A 17,125-nucleotide genomic window follows, 5' to 3' on the forward strand; every position below is an offset into this window, starting at 1 on the left:
ACGTACGCGTTCGATATTGAAGGTGCTATTGCTACATTCTAATGTTACGATAGGCCTATAATCCAATCCGTATTCGAGACTGGTTTGATGAGCTGAATAGGGTAATTGCTAAGCACGATATTAAGTCGATCAACACCTAGAACTTCGACGAAAGTGGCTTCCGCATTAGCATCGGTAGTGCCGAATATATCCTCACTATAGATCCGAAGAGGCGTTCCTAGATAGCGAGCGAGCTTAATCGTAAGCATATCACGATAGTAGAGTATATATCCGCGTAGGGTGTTGCTATCGCACCGATAATAATCGTCGAGGGCGTGATACTGCTAGAGTCGTAGTTTACCGATCTACCGAATCGATACTACGTTATAACGACCGACAGCGGTTATATAACTAATGACGCTGCTCTTACTTAGATTGTCTATTTCGAAAAGGAGTCTCGGCCGTATAATCTAATAGAGTGGCGATTGCTAGTGTGCGACAACTATAGATCGTACGTGTTCTATTAGTTCTTAAAGTACGCCCGCGAGTATAAGATTGTGGTTATTAGCCTACCTACGCATACTAGTCACTTTCTATAGCCGCTCGACATCGTGATCTTTAAGCCTTATAAGCACTATTATCGTTAGGCCGTCAACCGTAGTAGTCGCTACGGTACGTTAGAGTTCGGTGTCACCGACTTTATAAGGGAAATCGAGTCTATCCGCGCACTTACCTTTACGCCGTCCACTATCCGTTCTGCCTTCCGTAAGGCTAGTATCTGCCCGCTTAATCCTAAGCGCGCACTATTAGTTCTTCGAGAGGTGTATAGTCTAAAGGACTAGCGCGCTATTAAAGAAGAGGCGGCGGCTCAATATAAGGCTCTTATAATACAAGATTCAATGTTGCTTAAGATAGAGCCGTGGGCTAGAGATAAAGAACGAGGAAGGAAAGAGCTTAAGAAGCAAGAAACACCTGGGAATCCTTCCTCTCCTTACGTACTATCGAGCCCACCACTCGATCTATAGCTATTCGAGATGGCTACGACAACGTAGCAGCTATAGCTATAGGTGGACGCCTATTTTGAACGCCTAGAGACTAACTACGACCTCAGTTTACCCACTAGACGACTAGGGCACGCCGTGGCGAAGGGCGGCATCAAACAGTCTATAGGGTACGAAATGGCGATATCGGATTTAGCACTTATAGAGGCAGCGATAGCTGCTCGCAACCGCTCTAAGGCACTAGGCGGTAGGGCACTACAACGCGGCGGTGTGTTATACGTAGAGTAGGCTCGAGATATAATACGTCAGGCTAATAAGACAAAGGCTACTAATGCCTAAGCGCTACTAAAGAAGCAGCAATCCGATGCTATCTCGAAGTACCTCTCCTATAGCCGCCGGATGTGACATACCCTTAACGTTGCTACTCGAGGCAAAGGAAAAGTGAAGACAACACCCCTATAGACAACACCGTGGTCAGCAGCTCTCGGCATCGAATATACCTGTAACAACTGCTTCACGAGATTAGTAACGAAGGACGATATTGCGGCTCTATTGCCTAGTATAAGAGACCCCCCTCATCGGCATCTTCAGCGTACTACGGATACACCGCTATAGCTTCGCAACTTCTATTAAGGCGTGAAGGTGTTTAAGCACTTACTAGATATCGCGAAGACTAGCGATCCCTTCGGCAATATCGTTGAACAGACTCTAAGGCGCCGATAGGAGCTGAAGATGCACTATACCGGCAAGCTCGTTAAGGTGAATATATTCAGGCCTGTGCGAGTACTACAACTACACTAGCTTATTCGATTGCCGTGCCCTATCGAGAGCCCCTTTCAGTGGCGTTGGCTAAGCCATATCAACAAGCTACTAGCGACTCCGGACGATGCTCATTTCGAAGACGATCTACAGCAATATCGCCTTATGTAGCTAGAGCCTGATACTCGCGATGAAGCCCTTGAAGCCAAGCATACAGTAGCTTATCTACGACCTTCATATTGGCTAGATAAGTACAAGGTGGTGGGCAATAGTAACGGCATAGTGAAGATTGAAGAGGTGGATAAGACACCGGCTTCTCAGTAGCATGGCCAGTCCTCTCAAGCTATAGCTAATATCCCTCTCTACGGTACACAGAATGACCCTGTATATATCAATGAATGACCGATAATGCAACACCTCATATAACGACCATATAACGGGTCATTTACGGCCATTATAAGGTAGGTGACCCTCCGCCAAGGCCATTATTAAATGGGTGACGGGCACTCTCGAAGAGAGGGCAGAGTGGACCCACGGAAGCACGGATACCATGCGAATCATATGCAGGAACGAGAGTCAATCTTGCTGGATCATACCGCCGTCATGGTGTCATATCGAGATGCATTAGTTCCACTGATCACGAGTGACATCAATACATAGACATCCGAAGGCGGTCGCGAGCAATTACGAGGACAGTGACGGCCGAAGACACAGTATCATAAACTACCGATTGTGACTCTACACCGTCTGCTGCCATCACTGCCATTCCCTGACCGCAAACCTTAGAACTATCGTTCTAGATCGTCCAAGAGGTGCAGCGAGATTTGCCCGTATTGCCACCACAGACCCTGCCTCCACCATGATGGAGTATCTTCAGCATGGCAGATCAAACTGAGAACAGCCATGACTCGACCTCGCAGCTCAGACTCTGTTGCAGCTACACGAGCTCTCGCGCCTGTCGCCGGGTCATCAAATACCTGGCTCCGGCTGAGCAGCCTCGGGTGCGGCAGGACGAGCCACAGTCGGGAAGATGAGATTCGCTCGATATGCCGGAAGATTGTCGGTATGGTACTCGCATGACTTCTCGTGGCATGAGGTTCCCACGAAGCCTGATACCCTCTGGACCGTTGTAGTCGGCGAAGCACAGCCAGCAGAACTCATGCTTACAGCGCTTGCCTAGTTACCGTCAGCTCATACACCAGAGATCACAGGTCTGCGGCACATACAAGTCATATGAGCACAGCCACCGCTTTTCCAGATCGCACTCTTGCACTTCGGACACTGCTTCGTGGTCTTGGAGACCTCCGCCCTCGAAGCTTCCTCTTCCTGACGGATTGCCTCCTCTCGCTCACGACGGAGCTTCGCCTGATAGTCTTCGCAAGTCATGTCCTCATGCATGGGCGCTCCGCACATGCTGCAGTAGCGGTATTTGCACATCTGGCAGCGGAAGATGTTACCATCGGCCTTGGTGGACATCAAGCATCCCCAGTCACAATCAGCATTGGGACATGCCCGGAACTCCTCATCGCTCTCGCGGCACGATCTGGCGGCCTTGTCGAGCCATCTGTCACAGGTCAGTATAGTAATCGCAGGAGGGCTGGGTAGCCTCACTTCTGGTAGAAATCCGTAGTGAAGCTAGCATTGAGCTTTTCGAACTCTGCTTCCTCCAGCACCTGGCCACACTGAGCACAGCTGATCTTGTCCCAATCTGTCTCGTCAATCTGGGAGTGGAGGTGCTGTTCCCAGCACTTGAAGCAGACGTTTCGGCCATGCTCGTTGGCACCCTTGTGTGGTGCTTTCGGGAAGCGGTTGCTGGCGACCTCGTCACAGCAGATGGAGCACTCGCGGCGCTTGAGCACCCGCTTCGTCTTCTGTATCGTCGTCGACGGTGGTCACATCTGCGCCTCTTTTGGTGCCTTGTGGTGGCTCGACTGATGGACTACGGACCGCGCGTAAGATTGCATTGTCCCCCGCTGGAAAGGCAAGGGAATTGTCATTTGAGAGCTCGTCTTCTGGCATGTTGCCACTAACTGCGACCGCCCTTTGCGCAGTCGCCTCTTCTGACGAGCTGTTGCGTACCATACCGAGGGCCTGGAGCACGCCCCGAGGAGCGTCCATATTGTAGTCAGCGGTATGTGTTTACGAGTGATGCGGTAGTCCCTTCGACGGATGTGTGTCCAGTATGTTTTGCCGTGGTAATGTGGTGGTAGGTTGACGACTCGGATACAGCAGTACATGTGCAGTCCGCAGGAAGCCGTGACTACACAGGTGTCGCGACTGTCTGGTCGAGGTGAGGGCACAGCTCGTGCCATTGCAATCGCTTCGCCTTCTTTTCTGAGCCTTTCCAGGCAGTATTTGGGATCATGTGAGATCTCGGAACATCCAGCGGTACATTGGTTCGTTATCTAGGGGAGACACAGACAATGTCAAAGCGTATCAATGCGCTACGGCACTCCACGGAGGGAGTGTATCCTATCTCGTATGTGCGTGTCGTGCCTGCTCTACACGAGTCCATACCTGGCGGTCTCTCATGACATTCTCCCAAGCTCTTTTGTATCTTCCCAATCGCTACATTTGTAGCTACCCGACCTTCAGCCCCGCTAGACCTCATCTCCATCATCATCATAGCCATATATGTGTGGTGGCGCACCTGGGACGATCGCGCGGTAGTGCCGGCAGTCCTTCTTGTGGTAAGAGTTGCCCTCACGTCGAATGCCAACATAGTCACACAGGCAAAGCCAGCAGAAGTCGTGGCGACACATCTGGCCTGCACAAAGTCAGTACAATACTCTCCATCACTGGCCCCTTGGTCGACACACTCACAGGTCATATGGTCGCATCCACTGTAATCAATCGGTAACGCTGCCCATATTGGATGTATAATTGTGCTTACCCATTCTTCTGCAGCTTCCGACTACACCTCGGACACAACTTCGCAACCTTCTCGAGTGCCTTTGCCGAAGCCTCTTCTTCTCCGGGCTGGATCTGCATGCGCTGCTTGTATGCCTCACAGGTCTCCTCGGGGTGCCACGCCACGTTGCAATGGACACAAGCCTTGTGGCGGCAGCTGTTACAGGTGAAGATGTCGCCGCCGTGGTGAATCTGACCCCCTTTGCATTTTGGCGAAATGCACCAGCGGAAGTCTGGGTCTTGGGAGAGAGCTGCTTTGAGTAGTGCATCTTCGTATCTGGCGGGAAGCTTCGAGTCAGCGGGTCAAGTTTGTCCGGTCGAAGAGGTATTTGCCACGTACGCTGTGTACACTGGACCAGTGCAGAGCTTCTTGATATCGCTTTGAACTAGGACGTTGCTGCACTGGATGCAGGAGATCTGGTCGAGTGCGGCGCCACCTTTGACCTGCGTCTCGATCCATTTGTGCCAGCATCTTCTGCATGTCTCTCGCCCATGATCGCAGCCGCTGTCCTTGCAAACTCGGGGAAGAGATGATGTCTGTACTCTGCGCTCGCAGGTCGTGCACTCTGTTCGCGGCGCCATGGTTAGCTGAGTGGCATGGAGACCTGCGGGAGTCGAGGTTTTGAGCTCGATGGAGTCGAGAACTTCTCCGAAGCTACGCGAGCGACGTTCATTATTGGGTGTTTGAGAATGATCTTGTAGTGAACGAAAGTGATGGTGGGACAGGGTTTGAAGGTCGCACCTAGAAAGGTCGGAAGACTTGGGGCAGCTTGTATGTACACGATCCGCGGGCTGCTGACCGTCTTCAAAGAAGAGCTGACTGTGGGACTCGCATAACGCGGGACGATGATACGCGTTGGGGTCGATGCCATGGTGACTTGCCGTAGCTTAGTAATCTCATATTGTCGAGCGTACCAGCTGAAGTCCATTCGCTCACGTCGGTGTTTACCGTTTGACAGGGGTTTAGCTCGGCTGCGTTTGCTTTCGCTCGACTTCATGTCTCACAACGGAGATAGCGGCCTTCCATGTCTATGGAGATCGCTCCACTGTCCTAGAAGTCTTCTTGCGTGCTTGTGCCTCTTCAAAACACTTTGCGTAACGCTCTACCCGCCGACGCTTCTGGCTTCACCTCCTCCTTCGCAGTATTTGCCTTTGCCTTGTTCTGTTTGAAGTCCAGTTTCGGCTTGACGAAATAACCACCCTTCGCCTTCTTCTTATTCTCCATGCCATCCAGCATCTTCGCCCTCTCCACGTCCTCCACAAAAGCTTTGTTTTCCTTCCTCTGCCTCCTGATGTCCTCCCTGATCCTCGCCGCCCTCTCAGCATTCTCATTCGCGATCTGCTCCGTCAAGTGATTCCACTTGAAGCCCTTCAGATACTTCATGTTCCAGATATCGTCATGATAAAAGTTGCCCTTCTTCCCTCCGATGATGTTGCCGTTGAGCGTTTCCGCGGCAATCTTGGCTTCAGTCTTGGAGTTGAACTCTACCCAGCCGTCTGTGAAAGACTTCTTCTTGTTGCCTCCGCTCTTGACACGATTCTTGTGTGCTTCGGGGTCTTGGGGCGTGAGGAAGATTCGGCCTATGCCTTTGCGCGCATGAGGTTCGAGGAAGTGCTTCATGGTTTGTGGCTTCATGAATGGCGGCACTCGAGATATGTAGACGACGCCGGATTTGCGTACGGCTTTTGCTGCTGCCTCTACCTTCTTCAAGGCAGGATCCTTCTTGGCTTTGGCGGGCTTTTCTCTGTCGTGATCGGATCGTTCTGCGTCGTCGTCGCTCTGGCCACGCGTTGCCAAGTCGTCTTCATCTTCGTCGCCAAAGTTGCTCAAGTCGAAGCGATCGTCTTTCACTATGGCGCCGGCCTTAGGTGGTTCCTTAACATTCTCGACATCCCCATCAGAATCGTCTGAAGTTGCATCGACTTTGCGCCGCTTGTTCCCTCTTCCGCCGAGAGCACCTCTTCCCTCCTCTGCCTCCGAGTCGTAGCCATTCTCGATCTCTTCTTCAGTCTCATCGCCTTCGAGGAACTCATTGCGCTTGCGTGTCGACATCGTTGCCGAGAGTTGTAAAGAAGAAGTCAAGATGTTGATTGAAGTTTCCCCGCACAGCGGACTCCGCTCCGACCCCTGCTGCACGTGGCGCGGATTCTCTTTCGAAATTCGAACCTACCTTCCGTTTCTACTTTCACATTGCTTCATCTTTACGCCTCCAACGCTGTGCGTCGCCGCAGCATCTGCCGTAAAGCACATCAAAGACGGACGACCAAGCCCAGACCATGTGCTTCACAGTCCCAAGTCAGCACTCCTGAGAAGGGCATGCTCATGCTCCCGAATGTTCAACTATTCGTCCTGTAGGCAACTAAGCGATCTGCCCGCTTGATTACCAGACGATGCGCCATGTGTTGAGGAAGAATCAGCCCTCGAGGTGATCAAGGAGGACTTTACGATATCTCCACGTTATGCCACGGGTACTACGAGCTTTGTTCGAGCGGCTAGGAACGCATGTTCCACAGGAGACGATCTTGCTACAGACTGCTTGATCGGATTGATCACCGGCACCTACCGCCATGTGCTAGGACTCAGCAAGGTGAAAGCAAGCAGAAGCTGCTGACACTGTCTGTCTACAAGAAGCCGAACAGAACTGCTACCTTGAAAAGTCCTCACTGACACACGAAGTCAACCATGCAGCAACGGACGTGCAACCTCGGCGGACGTGAAGGCAAGGGCCTGAGAGCAAAAGTGAATGGTATTGGAGATTTCTCCGTGCGCCCACGCGTGACGCTTGTAAGTGAATGCTCTGTTTCGGCGAACCTTGGAATTCTTCCTGCTCTTCCTGCCCATCCCATCTTCCTCCATAGTCCACGACACTTCTTCCAACCGACCAACAACACTACTCGGAGATCGATCCCACCGCAGTCACAACTTAAGATCCCACACTCGAGCTCCTCAACAACTTGTTACTTCACATAGCACTAGCCTGCGCACATCTCTACACCATACATCATGTCCACCAATCTCGTCGACATTATGGCCGAGCGAGCTGAGGAGAAAGTCATGAGGTCGATCAAAGTCATCGCTGCAGCACCATGCCCAGTACACGTAAGTTCTTTTCATCGCGACAGCCATCTCTTCCACTAACACGCTCATAGCGCGAGGCCTTCGCCTGCAGCTGTGCCGTGGCCATGGCCACCATGACCGACTGGGATCACGTCTGGTGCAAACGCATCTGGTGCAACATGACCTTCGAGACCGAGCTTCTAAGCAAAGACCACGCCTGGACCTACACCGGTTCAAGGGAGTCGCACGACATCTTCACCACCGCCGAGGGCATGACGCCCGAACAATTCGTCCGCAAACAAGTTCAGGAGGGCATCATGAAGCACTTCCTCGCGCCGAGTGGAAAACTCAATGACACTACCCAGGCGATGCTCGAGTTGTGGATTGCCAGGAATCAGCAGTGGCGCGAGATGTATGGGACTCGAGACGTGGCAACGGAGAAGTGGATCGAGGAGGCATATCGTGATGCTCCTATGCAGAACGTTCCAAAGGAGGCGACTCCAGCAGACGCAAAGGTCGGTGACGTGGTGAATATCACAGAGATGGTGCCATCCCAAATCGTCAGCATGGAGACAGCGGATCGCCAACACGGGTTTGCGGCAACGTTCACGGAGCTACAGCCAGCGGACACGAAGGGATGGACGCCGTATGGGGGGTGTGTTGAGGAAGTGAAGCTCTGTCATCCTGGCTGTAAGGTGGGCAAGGCTATGTTTGAGGCAAAGCTCAAAGACGGTAAGTAAGCCCCCTTCGAGATTCACGGGCACCATAGTAATGACATCGTATAGCTTCGAAGATCGCTCTCGACTTGCTTGAGCCACGCCAGGGTGAGGTGAGATTCAAGCTAGTGGTATACGGCCCAGAGAGGCCACCAGCATGATCAAACAAGAGCTCGGGCTACAAAAGCCATCACATGGTACTCGAGAGCCAACATGGCAAGGCGTTCTGCTCATTTTGAGATATGGGGTACTTCATGGGCAAGGCACATGCTAGATGACATCGTGTTAGGATGTTAATGCTCGAAACCTCCTGTGATGGGGACTGGATGCGCAGCTGTACTTACATGAGATGCAATACAGTACAACATCCTCTCTAGAATCGTCATCGCTTTTCACACATCCGCTTTATGACAGTCTTGACATGTTCACGAGCAAAAAGTCAGTTGAGCACAGGGCAAAAAAGCGGCGATTCGTGAGCAACGACTGATTCCAATAGCCAACCTACTGCATGCCCTCCTCCACCTCAGGTGTATCTACCTTCGACGAGTGATTGCCTTGCGGTATACGAACGGGTTCTTGCCCGCAGGGGGGTTTCTGTTGCAGAAGCTCTGCCATTGAGCTAGTCGCCCGAAAGGGGGTCGATCCATAGTCCTGTTGTGATGTATACTGTACCCTCAGGTCACCTATAAGTGCGTTCGATACCCGCGAGGATGACATCAGGCCTGATAACGTTTGATTCTGATACAATGATATCGCTACTATGGGTATCTTCAATCAATGCTACGCTACACCACACTACGCCATGTCAATAATGCTTACAGTCAACGCCCATCTCTCCTACATACCGCATCATGCCTCAACCTCTTCCTCCCCTTGCGCCTCAGGCGAGAACAAAGCCTCAGTACTAGCATGCTTCCTAACCTTCTTCACCGCCAATCCTCTCCTCATCTCCACCTGCTCCAACCTCTTCCTAAGCCCAAAAGCACTACGAATCAACTCATTGACCTTATCCGGCTCCTCGCCCACCCGAATCTTACTCGTCATGTACGCCCAATACTCGCCCTGATCCTCACAACTCATGAGATTCTTCGCATGCGCAGCTAGCAGCGTCAACGCGACATTGAACAGAAACGTCTTGCTATTCGGAACACAGAGCCACACATCCCAGATCCGGAGGAGAACACTTTCAGGCAGGACGCTAGCGAAAGCGGTGAGGAACCAGGACAAGGGGACGGTGTGTTCGGGCTCGATCTCGAGGGATGACATCTTGTCGTAGAGTTTGGGGAGGAGGTCTTTGACGTATTGGCGGAGGACCACGTTGTCGGCGATCGGGGCGGACATGGCGGTGTCTGGGGAGAAGTAGTCGGGTGGGAAGTAGGAGTCGACCATGTTGCAGAGAACCCAGAATGCGTCGCTTTCGTCTGGGATGGCGAGGAGGAGGTAGCCGGCGATCATGTTTAGGCCCTGGGTGTAGCCGAGGCCGGGGTATTTGTTGACGAAGGCGACGAGGACTTTTCGTAGGCGGTCGTGGCCTTTCTCGGCGAAGTAGTCGTATTTGCTGGTGAGGGTTCGCGGGACGTCTTTGAGGATCGCGTCGATTTCTTGGGGGTCTTCGTTTTCTTGTGTGCCGAGATAGTATTTGTAGCCGTTCGGTCGCATGATGGCGTATGTGTTCGATAGCTCCATCCAGATGGGTGATCTTAGTCGCATCGGTATGCCACCTATGACCAGTCGTGTGAGGGTATCGAGTTTCTGCTTGCCGTTGCCACCTTCATGACCCCAGCGAGCAGCACCCAGCACCTCGCCACTCTGAGCTTCCTCTCCAGCTTCCTCCCGCAATTCATTCAATCGAAGCACGAATTTATTCCACGCCATCTCCCGAGGATCCTTCGACTCTGTCCGCAAAAGTGTAGGTGGCAGCTGATTCTTGTCGTGCCTCGTACTCATCTCCACAGGTCCCCGAGGCTCCTTCGCCCTAGAATCACGCCGTTCCCGCGTCGCCAGACTGCTGATACCTTTGATGGTACCAGCGCCGGCATTCATGAAAGTCGAAGTCCAGCCAGTACTCTCGCCACTGTTGACACTCAACACATCAATCGACTTTGGCCGATCCGTCCTCTTCCTCACAACAGTAGACTCCGGCACAATCGAGTTCGACCTCGAAGAACTCGCACTCGCGGTACTCTTCATACTCGTCGCCGCACTCTTCATCGATGCTGGCGTAGGCCTAATCGTTGCATCTTTCCTCTTGCCACCGCCTCCAAACATCCGCGTCAAATTCCTGATCGTCCCTCTCCCCACATCCGGCAAACTCGCCTGTGCCGCAGAATCACTGCTCTCCGACCTTATCGTCGGTGCAAGATCCTCACTAGCACCAGCGAGCGATAACCGCCGTCGTTCAAACTGCTTGACTCGATTCCCCGTCTCAGCAATCCTCTCCCTCGGCACCTTGAACTCCTCCGCCAACCTCGTCAGCGCCGTGACGTGCGCATCCCGCTCCGCCAGTAACAGGCTCAAGTTCCGCACCAGTTCCACCGCTCCACGATGATCGATGATTCTCCTCAAAGCCTCCGTGGACGCAGTGGACAAAGTCTGCGGGTCGCCGACGCCATTCTCCTGCTCATCGAACATGGAAGGCCCCGCATCATCGAGAAGGCCATTCAAGCCATAGTGAGCTGGTGCAGTCGGCACAATCTGTTCCTTGACAGGTTGTAGCGGAGGAGAAACACCGGTGAGCTGACCACCAGCCACTGCATCCGGAGGCTCGTCCAAGGGTTCCAGGGAGGGGCTCGTCGTCTCTGCAGGGTCGGGGAAGGAAGTCAGAGATGTCGCGTCGTCGTTCAGTGGCTGACGTGAAGACCGCCTGCTCAGATCTGAGCTCATATCGACTGAAGCGTCGCGTCACGCTATCACATGTTTTGAAGTGTTTCGTTTTGTGAGGAAAAGATGGCGAAGTGTGGCAGATATTGGATGTGGCGCCGATCTCCTGCAGGACGCGGAATTCGGAATGACCTTGCAGGCAATCGTCATCCTTGCGCCTCGCGTAAGGTTCGCGTGCGCAAGTAATCAAGTACATGTCTATACAATTCATGCTTCAGTCACTTAGAGGAGCAAGACAGCGAAGTAGTTTGAGGAGATGTGTGGATTATAGGCGGGCACAGAAGCTTGATAACAGTCTAGACACCCCCAGCGCCTCGCTATATAATACAGACCCTGGATAAATGCCATCTACGCGATATGCAGCGAAGCATCAATAACAATCTGAGGGAGGTATGCATCACAGCAATGCTTTCTCCCTAAATTGCCCCCAAAAAACATCCCAGGGAGTCCTGGCCCTGCTGCTGCCCTCGTCATCCTCTATGCTCGTGTCGACGACGTGGATCTCCCCGAGCCAGATCTTGAGCCAGATCTCGACCACCATGACGCCCTTGCATCCCGTGGAGTACGAGACGTCGACGCTCTCTTGCCTGTTGTGGTTGTTGTAGTTGTTGGTCGTCGTTGTCCGGCGGAGCTTCAGCTCGCTGAGGAGGATTATGACCATTCCCAGCAGCGCCCAGGTCGTCATTGAGCCAGCGTGGGTCATCCAAGAATGGACCGAGATTTGCACCACCAAAGAAAGGATTTCCACCAAAGACACCAGGCACAGCGTCGCGTCCATCGTTGAGTTGCCCAAGAGGTCGACCAGCGCCCGGGTCGCCCCCAGGACCATCTGCCGCTTGCTGTGGCGCTCGACCGCCTTGGCCGGGATAATGACGTCCGCCTTCTGCCCGATTGAGTACTTGAGCGAACTGACCGAGAATATCGATGTCCCTAAACAGACCGTCGTTATCAGCTGCTGGTGGGTCAAAGACGGGTATTACACCGCGCAAGTGTCCAAATTGACCAAGTCCAGCTCCCGGTTGGGGTTGAAACTGCTGTGCTACTCGCGGTGGAAGTGGTCCTATTTGATGCCGAGGGTGACCCTGGGCCGCTTCTCGAAGCCTCTGTCGTATTGCATCCCTCTCAACTGCATCGTCGGCCCTTCGAGCTCGGGCGGCCCTCCGAACAGCATCGCCGACCCTTCGAGCACGAACGGCTTGTGGGGCGAACCCACCCAAAAACATATCTGCTTCATCATCCCCGTCTTCGTCATCATCCCCGTCCTCGTCAAAGTCAGCCATCATGTTACCAAGCTGTCTGTGGGCAAAAAGGGGTAACGCGGGACGAGGTATACCTGGGAGTCCTGCATAGTGAAGTCCTGGATAAGCACCTCCGGCACCTTCGGGGACAGCGCCTCTGCTGATGCGGTCCTGGGTGGCCTTCGTAACAGAATCCGACACTTTGATTTGAACATCATCGTCTGTCACATCTGGGTTGTCTGCCTTAGCCGCGGCTCGTGCTGCATCTTCCGCTTCTTTGACCTCACGCTCATGCCGCTCTTCAACATTGTCGTATAGAGGGCACTTCTTCTTTGCTCCAGCTGCTTGACCAGCCCTGTGAGGCCCTGCCGGTCCTTGATCGAAGTGGTTGTAGTCCTTCAGCGACTCGGAACAAACGTAGCATTGGAGGTTGGCGCATGATGGACAAGTCTGAAAAGTCAGAGTCAGCGTCAGATCAAACAGCTTTGCGGGACACTCACCATCTTGTTGCAGCCATATTCTTTGATGAACTGCTTCTTGCACTTATTGCATGATCTTATCAGCGCTGCGGTCATGGCCTCCTCGATTTTGTGGCGAGTACTGAGGTTCTTGTCTTTCGCGTTCTCCCGGGCATGCTCCTCACACGATAGCGGGATGTGTGAGACCGCTTTGCAGCGACGACAGCTGACTTTCTCACATTCCGGATTCGCACATCGGAACTCGAAGTCTTCCTCAATCGGTGGCAAGATAGCCTTGTACTCGCAGAACGGACACTCCTCCAGATTATCGAGACCGGCATCACGAATGTCCTTTTCTTGCTGTAGCTGCTCCAGTCTCTGAAGCAGTGACTTGTCGGATAGTAAGTGTAATTGAGCGTGAGCGAAGCCTGCTCCACAACCGGCAGTACAGAGTACACGACATCTTCCCTCACCGACCTCGGACTTGATGTATGTGGCGGCGCAATCGAAGCAAGTGAAGTGAGCGACGTTACCGTTGCAATGAATCTGGCGATTCATTGGAAGATCATCGAAACATGCTTGACATTCTGCAGTCTCGCCGGCTTCCATTGCTCGTTGAAGATTCTCGTTCTCTGCTCTCTTCAGAGATTCGGCGGCAGCGCGTTCTGCTCTCACACTTGCGACCTTCTTCCGAGCCGCTGCAAGCTCCTCCAGAATGACTTGAGATCCGCTGTTGGCGCCAATCGTATCGGCAGTGGCACCTCTGCTGGTCGATCGACCTCTCCAAACTTTAGCCGGGTCGCTGGTATCTCTCATGTTTGCAAGCGCAACATAAGTCTGATAGAAATGTTTGTGAGTGCCGAGCAGTTTCTGGATCTGCGCGTTCGGTATGGTCGGAAAGTCTGCCTTGATCATGGCAACCATAGAGCCCTTCAAGTGGGGCGGTAGTTGCACTCGATCTGGGCCCTCCCAACGCTTGGTGTCAATTGCGGCTGAATCCTCCTCCTCGCGTTTGCGCTTCTTCTGAGATTGCTTGCCCTTGTCTTGCTTCGGGTAATTGCCAGTCACGAGCTTTTCGACGATTTGCTCATACCTCGCTTCACCAGACAGAGCTTCGTAGTCTCCCGGTGTCCCGAGGCTGCCGTATAGCTCATGAACGTAGTCGAGCCTGACGTCTGGGAAGATCTCCAGCACGCGAGTTACGCAATCATCAACTGTAACGACACGGGCATCGAGGTCGAGGGGCGGCACCATTTCCTGCCGCTGAGGTTGGGCCTGAGGCACCGGGCTATCTGGGATGAAGACCGGTTCGCCGTCAATGTGCACCCACTGACCAGGCCCCTGTTGAGGGGATGCTGGGTGGGGCGGGGTATTGTCGAACTGCAGTCCTGGCATAGCACCTGGCATGGCGTTCAGATCGAAGCCGTGAAGCTCTTCAAGATCTCCGAAGAAGTCGGGCCCAAGGTGGGGTATTACTGGCGAGTCTCTGGCGGCCTGTGGTGCTGCTGCCTGAGGTTCATCATCTTGCCGATGTTGCAAGCGATGGCCTGGTCGAGCAACAGGTTGGGGCAGTTCCTCGAGCTCATCTTCAGAATCGCTGCTTACGAGATCGATGACCTCTGCTGTGCGTCCCCTTGCGGCAGCGGGGGTGGCCATCCTGATGAGCCAAGAGGATCAGTGCGTTGCGAGGCAGGTCGGTGTCGCTGGTTTGTTAGTGGTGTGATTGTGCAGTCCGAGCCAGAGAATGAGCGTGAGTTAGTTGGTGGTCCGAGAGAAAGCGAGAGCGCGAAGCGTCATGTGTTGGGATGTGCCTCTGTGCAACGGGAGTGAAGGCTGTCAGGCTTCACACTCCGGAATACACCTGCAAGTACGGCAGGAAACAGAGCTTCTGGGAACGAGCGGTGGCTGTATATTAGTGATGGCAGTGGGTTTGACGGGTCTTTGTAGCAGCACAGTCTCGCAGGCAGTGGAGTGGCCGCCGAGTGGCCGCCGGTGAAGAAGGCTGTTTGTCTTGGAAGGAGCCTCGAGGTGGTGGCCGCCTGCGGAAGAGGATGCGGGGCTTCTCGATTGTATTGAGTATTGAGACAGCAGTCGCAGATGAGCTCGCGGCAAGAACGCGACACATCACGTTGATGCGTCCAGTGTCACCTCCTCACATGTGCATTCATCCACTGTCTCCCATACACACGTCGCGGCGGCCGGGAGTGAATGCAACTCCGTGAGCGCTTGCGCAAGGAGCTGTTGGGACCTTAACGAGTGGAGTGCGAGCCTGACATGTCGAACCAATCTCACACGCTCCGCATCCCGACGGCAATGACACCGATGCCTTCCTGCTTCTCGTGGGTGATGAGTCTCAATGCGGAGCCTGTCGGTCTTCACCTCATCGATATACAGTATCGTGAAAGAGAGAGGTCGACGTGTAAAGTCATTCTGTGAATGGCTTAGCGTCTTGACCGATTGGCTATCGTCCCTCAGCTTTCACACTCGTGCATCTGCGTCTGGGATGAGCAAGGTCCGCTGCCTTCTTGAACACTGACACGAAGTCCGCTTCATCAATGCGTTGACGAAGTACTGCAGCATGCTGGCATTACTTCCCGACACTCAAGATACGTCTATGCGACTGATACAGCACTGTATCACATAGGGCGTGCAGTAGCTCTGTCACCGATCAGGGTTCTGTTGTGAGTCTCTTCCCTTGCTTCCTGCTGTATCATCTTTCAGTCATCTTCGTTGCACACTCTTCAACGTCACCATGGACAGCACAGGACTTCCGAGTAAAGAGTCTCCGGACCTTCGCCTTGTTGTCGCGACCTACGAGGAACTCATCCAGCAGCAACATGCGAACAGCGAGGAATGGCGCGGCGCACTATCCCACGAGCAGTACCTCCAACGAGAATCGATTCTGTACGATCAAGACCTCACAAGAGACGGCGGGCTAACGCCATGGGCGCTTGTCTATCAGCCGGACTCCAATGGTCCGCGGCAGGTCCTGTGTGGTTGTGAAACTCTCAATAAGAGGGCGCTGGTGGCTCTGGATGGGAAGGTAGAAGACGTGATATGCCATGGGGTTGCCTCCGTCTTCTGTCCACCGAAGTACAGAGGCAAAGGCTATGCTGGACGAATGATGGAAGACCTCGGAAAGAAGCTTAGATCATGGCAGGTGGACAATGGCAAGGCTTGCCTTTTCAGTATCTTATACTCTGACATTGGCAAGGAGTTTTATACAGCAAGAGGCTGGCATCCATTTCCGTCCGCACAGATCATCCTACCGGCAGCGGCGGAGCAGTCTTCGAAGGACGCTCGACCGCTCGGGGCCGAAGAACTTTCTGAGTTGTGCACGGCAGATGAGGGGCTTCTGCGCAAGAAGCTTTCTGCCTTGAAAGATGCAGGACGGACGGTGGTAGCAACCGTACCAGATCATCGGACACTAGCCTGGCATCACGCTCGAGAGGACTATGTGGCAAAGCAGCTGTGCGGCAAACAACCTCATGTCAAAGGTGCTATTGTCGGCGATGAGCCGGGAAGGCGTGTCTTCGCATACTGGACGCGAGTCTGGACTAATCCACAGGAAGATGGTCCCAACACATTGCACATTCTTCGAATCGTTGTGGAGGAGGACACGTTGTCGGACATTGTTCCTGCTTCAACGGAAGTCGTTGCGAAAGTGAAAGACAGCCGTGTTACACATGCCCTCGCAGCGGTCCTTTCAGTCGCACAGTCTGAGGCCGCAAAGTGGGACATGAAGGAAGTATCCATCTGGAATCCTACTTCTGCGACGCTCGCAGCAGCACAATTAACCAACCCTTCGGTGGCGATCCAGCATCGCGAGAAGGAAAGCATCACAAGCCTGCAGTGGTACGGCGAGACTGGGTCGTGGCAGGACATAGATTGGGTGTGCAACGAAAAGTATGGGTGGTGTTAGAACAAGCAGCTGCATAGATAAGATAGATATGCAAAGGAGCGCTTGCATGTATATTGCATGAGCGCCGTATTTACCGACGCCGGGATCTGCATTTGACATGTGAATCTTGAAGCCAGGTGCAATAACAACGAATGCTGACATGATGCTGCCAACTGCTCGATGGCCAGACCGCAGACAGGCCGTCAGAGCTTTGCATGGTGGGCA

At 53.4% G+C, this 17,125-nt stretch overlaps 7 protein-coding genes across 7 annotated transcripts; 2 read left to right on the forward strand and 5 right to left on the reverse strand.

Moving 5' to 3' along the window:
* Positions 1-2,902: 2,902 nt before the first annotated feature.
* Positions 2,903-3,857, reverse strand: CLAFUR5_11270 (uncharacterized protein; the record flags this gene model as incomplete). The annotated part of the gene is made up of 4 exons (XM_047910418.1): positions 2,903-2,910; positions 2,966-3,303; positions 3,351-3,610; positions 3,687-3,857. The coding sequence occupies 4 exons, from the start codon at positions 3,855-3,857 to the stop codon at positions 2,903-2,905; spliced, it is 777 nt and encodes a 258-aa protein (XP_047765698.1).
* Positions 3,858-4,628: 771 nt separating this feature from the next.
* CLAFUR5_11271 (E3 ubiquitin-protein ligase RNF19B) lies at positions 4,629-5,231 on the reverse strand (the record flags this gene model as incomplete). Its single annotated transcript, XM_047910419.1, has 2 exons — positions 4,629-4,926; positions 4,990-5,231. 2 exons carry the CDS (start codon positions 5,229-5,231, stop codon positions 4,629-4,631), a joined length of 540 nt encoding a protein of 179 aa, XP_047765697.1.
* Positions 5,232-5,730: 499 nt separating this feature from the next.
* On the reverse strand, positions 5,731-6,702 carry CLAFUR5_11272 (Pre-rRNA-processing protein ESF2; the record flags this gene model as incomplete). The annotated part of the gene is made up of 1 exon (XM_047910420.1): positions 5,731-6,702. The coding sequence occupies one exon, from the start codon at positions 6,700-6,702 to the stop codon at positions 5,731-5,733; it is 972 nt and encodes a 323-aa protein (XP_047765696.1).
* Positions 6,703-7,653: 951 nt separating this feature from the next.
* Positions 7,654-8,584, forward strand: CLAFUR5_11273 (uncharacterized protein; the record flags this gene model as incomplete). Its single annotated transcript, XM_047910421.1, has 3 exons — positions 7,654-7,749; positions 7,800-8,439; positions 8,493-8,584. The coding sequence occupies 3 exons, from the start codon at positions 7,654-7,656 to the stop codon at positions 8,582-8,584; spliced, it is 828 nt and encodes a 275-aa protein (XP_047765695.1).
* A 688-nt stretch (positions 8,585-9,272) lies between these two features.
* Positions 9,273-11,306, reverse strand: CLAFUR5_11274 (TBC domain-containing protein; the record flags this gene model as incomplete). Its single annotated transcript, XM_047910422.1, has 1 exon — positions 9,273-11,306. The coding sequence occupies one exon, from the start codon at positions 11,304-11,306 to the stop codon at positions 9,273-9,275; it is 2,034 nt and encodes a 677-aa protein (XP_047765694.1).
* Positions 11,307-11,773: 467 nt separating this feature from the next.
* Positions 11,774-14,655, reverse strand: CLAFUR5_11275 (E3 ubiquitin-protein ligase; the record flags this gene model as incomplete). The annotated part of the gene is made up of 2 exons (XM_047910423.1): positions 11,774-12,991; positions 13,042-14,655. The coding sequence occupies 2 exons, from the start codon at positions 14,653-14,655 to the stop codon at positions 11,774-11,776; spliced, it is 2,832 nt and encodes a 943-aa protein (XP_047765693.1).
* A 1,096-nt stretch (positions 14,656-15,751) lies between these two features.
* CLAFUR5_11276 (Lysine acetyltransferase) lies at positions 15,752-16,921 on the forward strand (the record flags this gene model as incomplete). Its single annotated transcript, XM_047910424.1, has 1 exon — positions 15,752-16,921. The coding sequence occupies one exon, from the start codon at positions 15,752-15,754 to the stop codon at positions 16,919-16,921; it is 1,170 nt and encodes a 389-aa protein (XP_047765692.1).
* Positions 16,922-17,125: the final 204 nt, after the last annotated feature.

Source organism: Fulvia fulva, chromosome 8 (assembly GCF_020509005.1).
Source record: "Fulvia fulva chromosome 8, complete sequence".
In the NCBI taxonomy this organism is placed as follows: Eukaryota; Fungi; Ascomycota; class Dothideomycetes; order Mycosphaerellales; family Mycosphaerellaceae; genus Fulvia; species Fulvia fulva.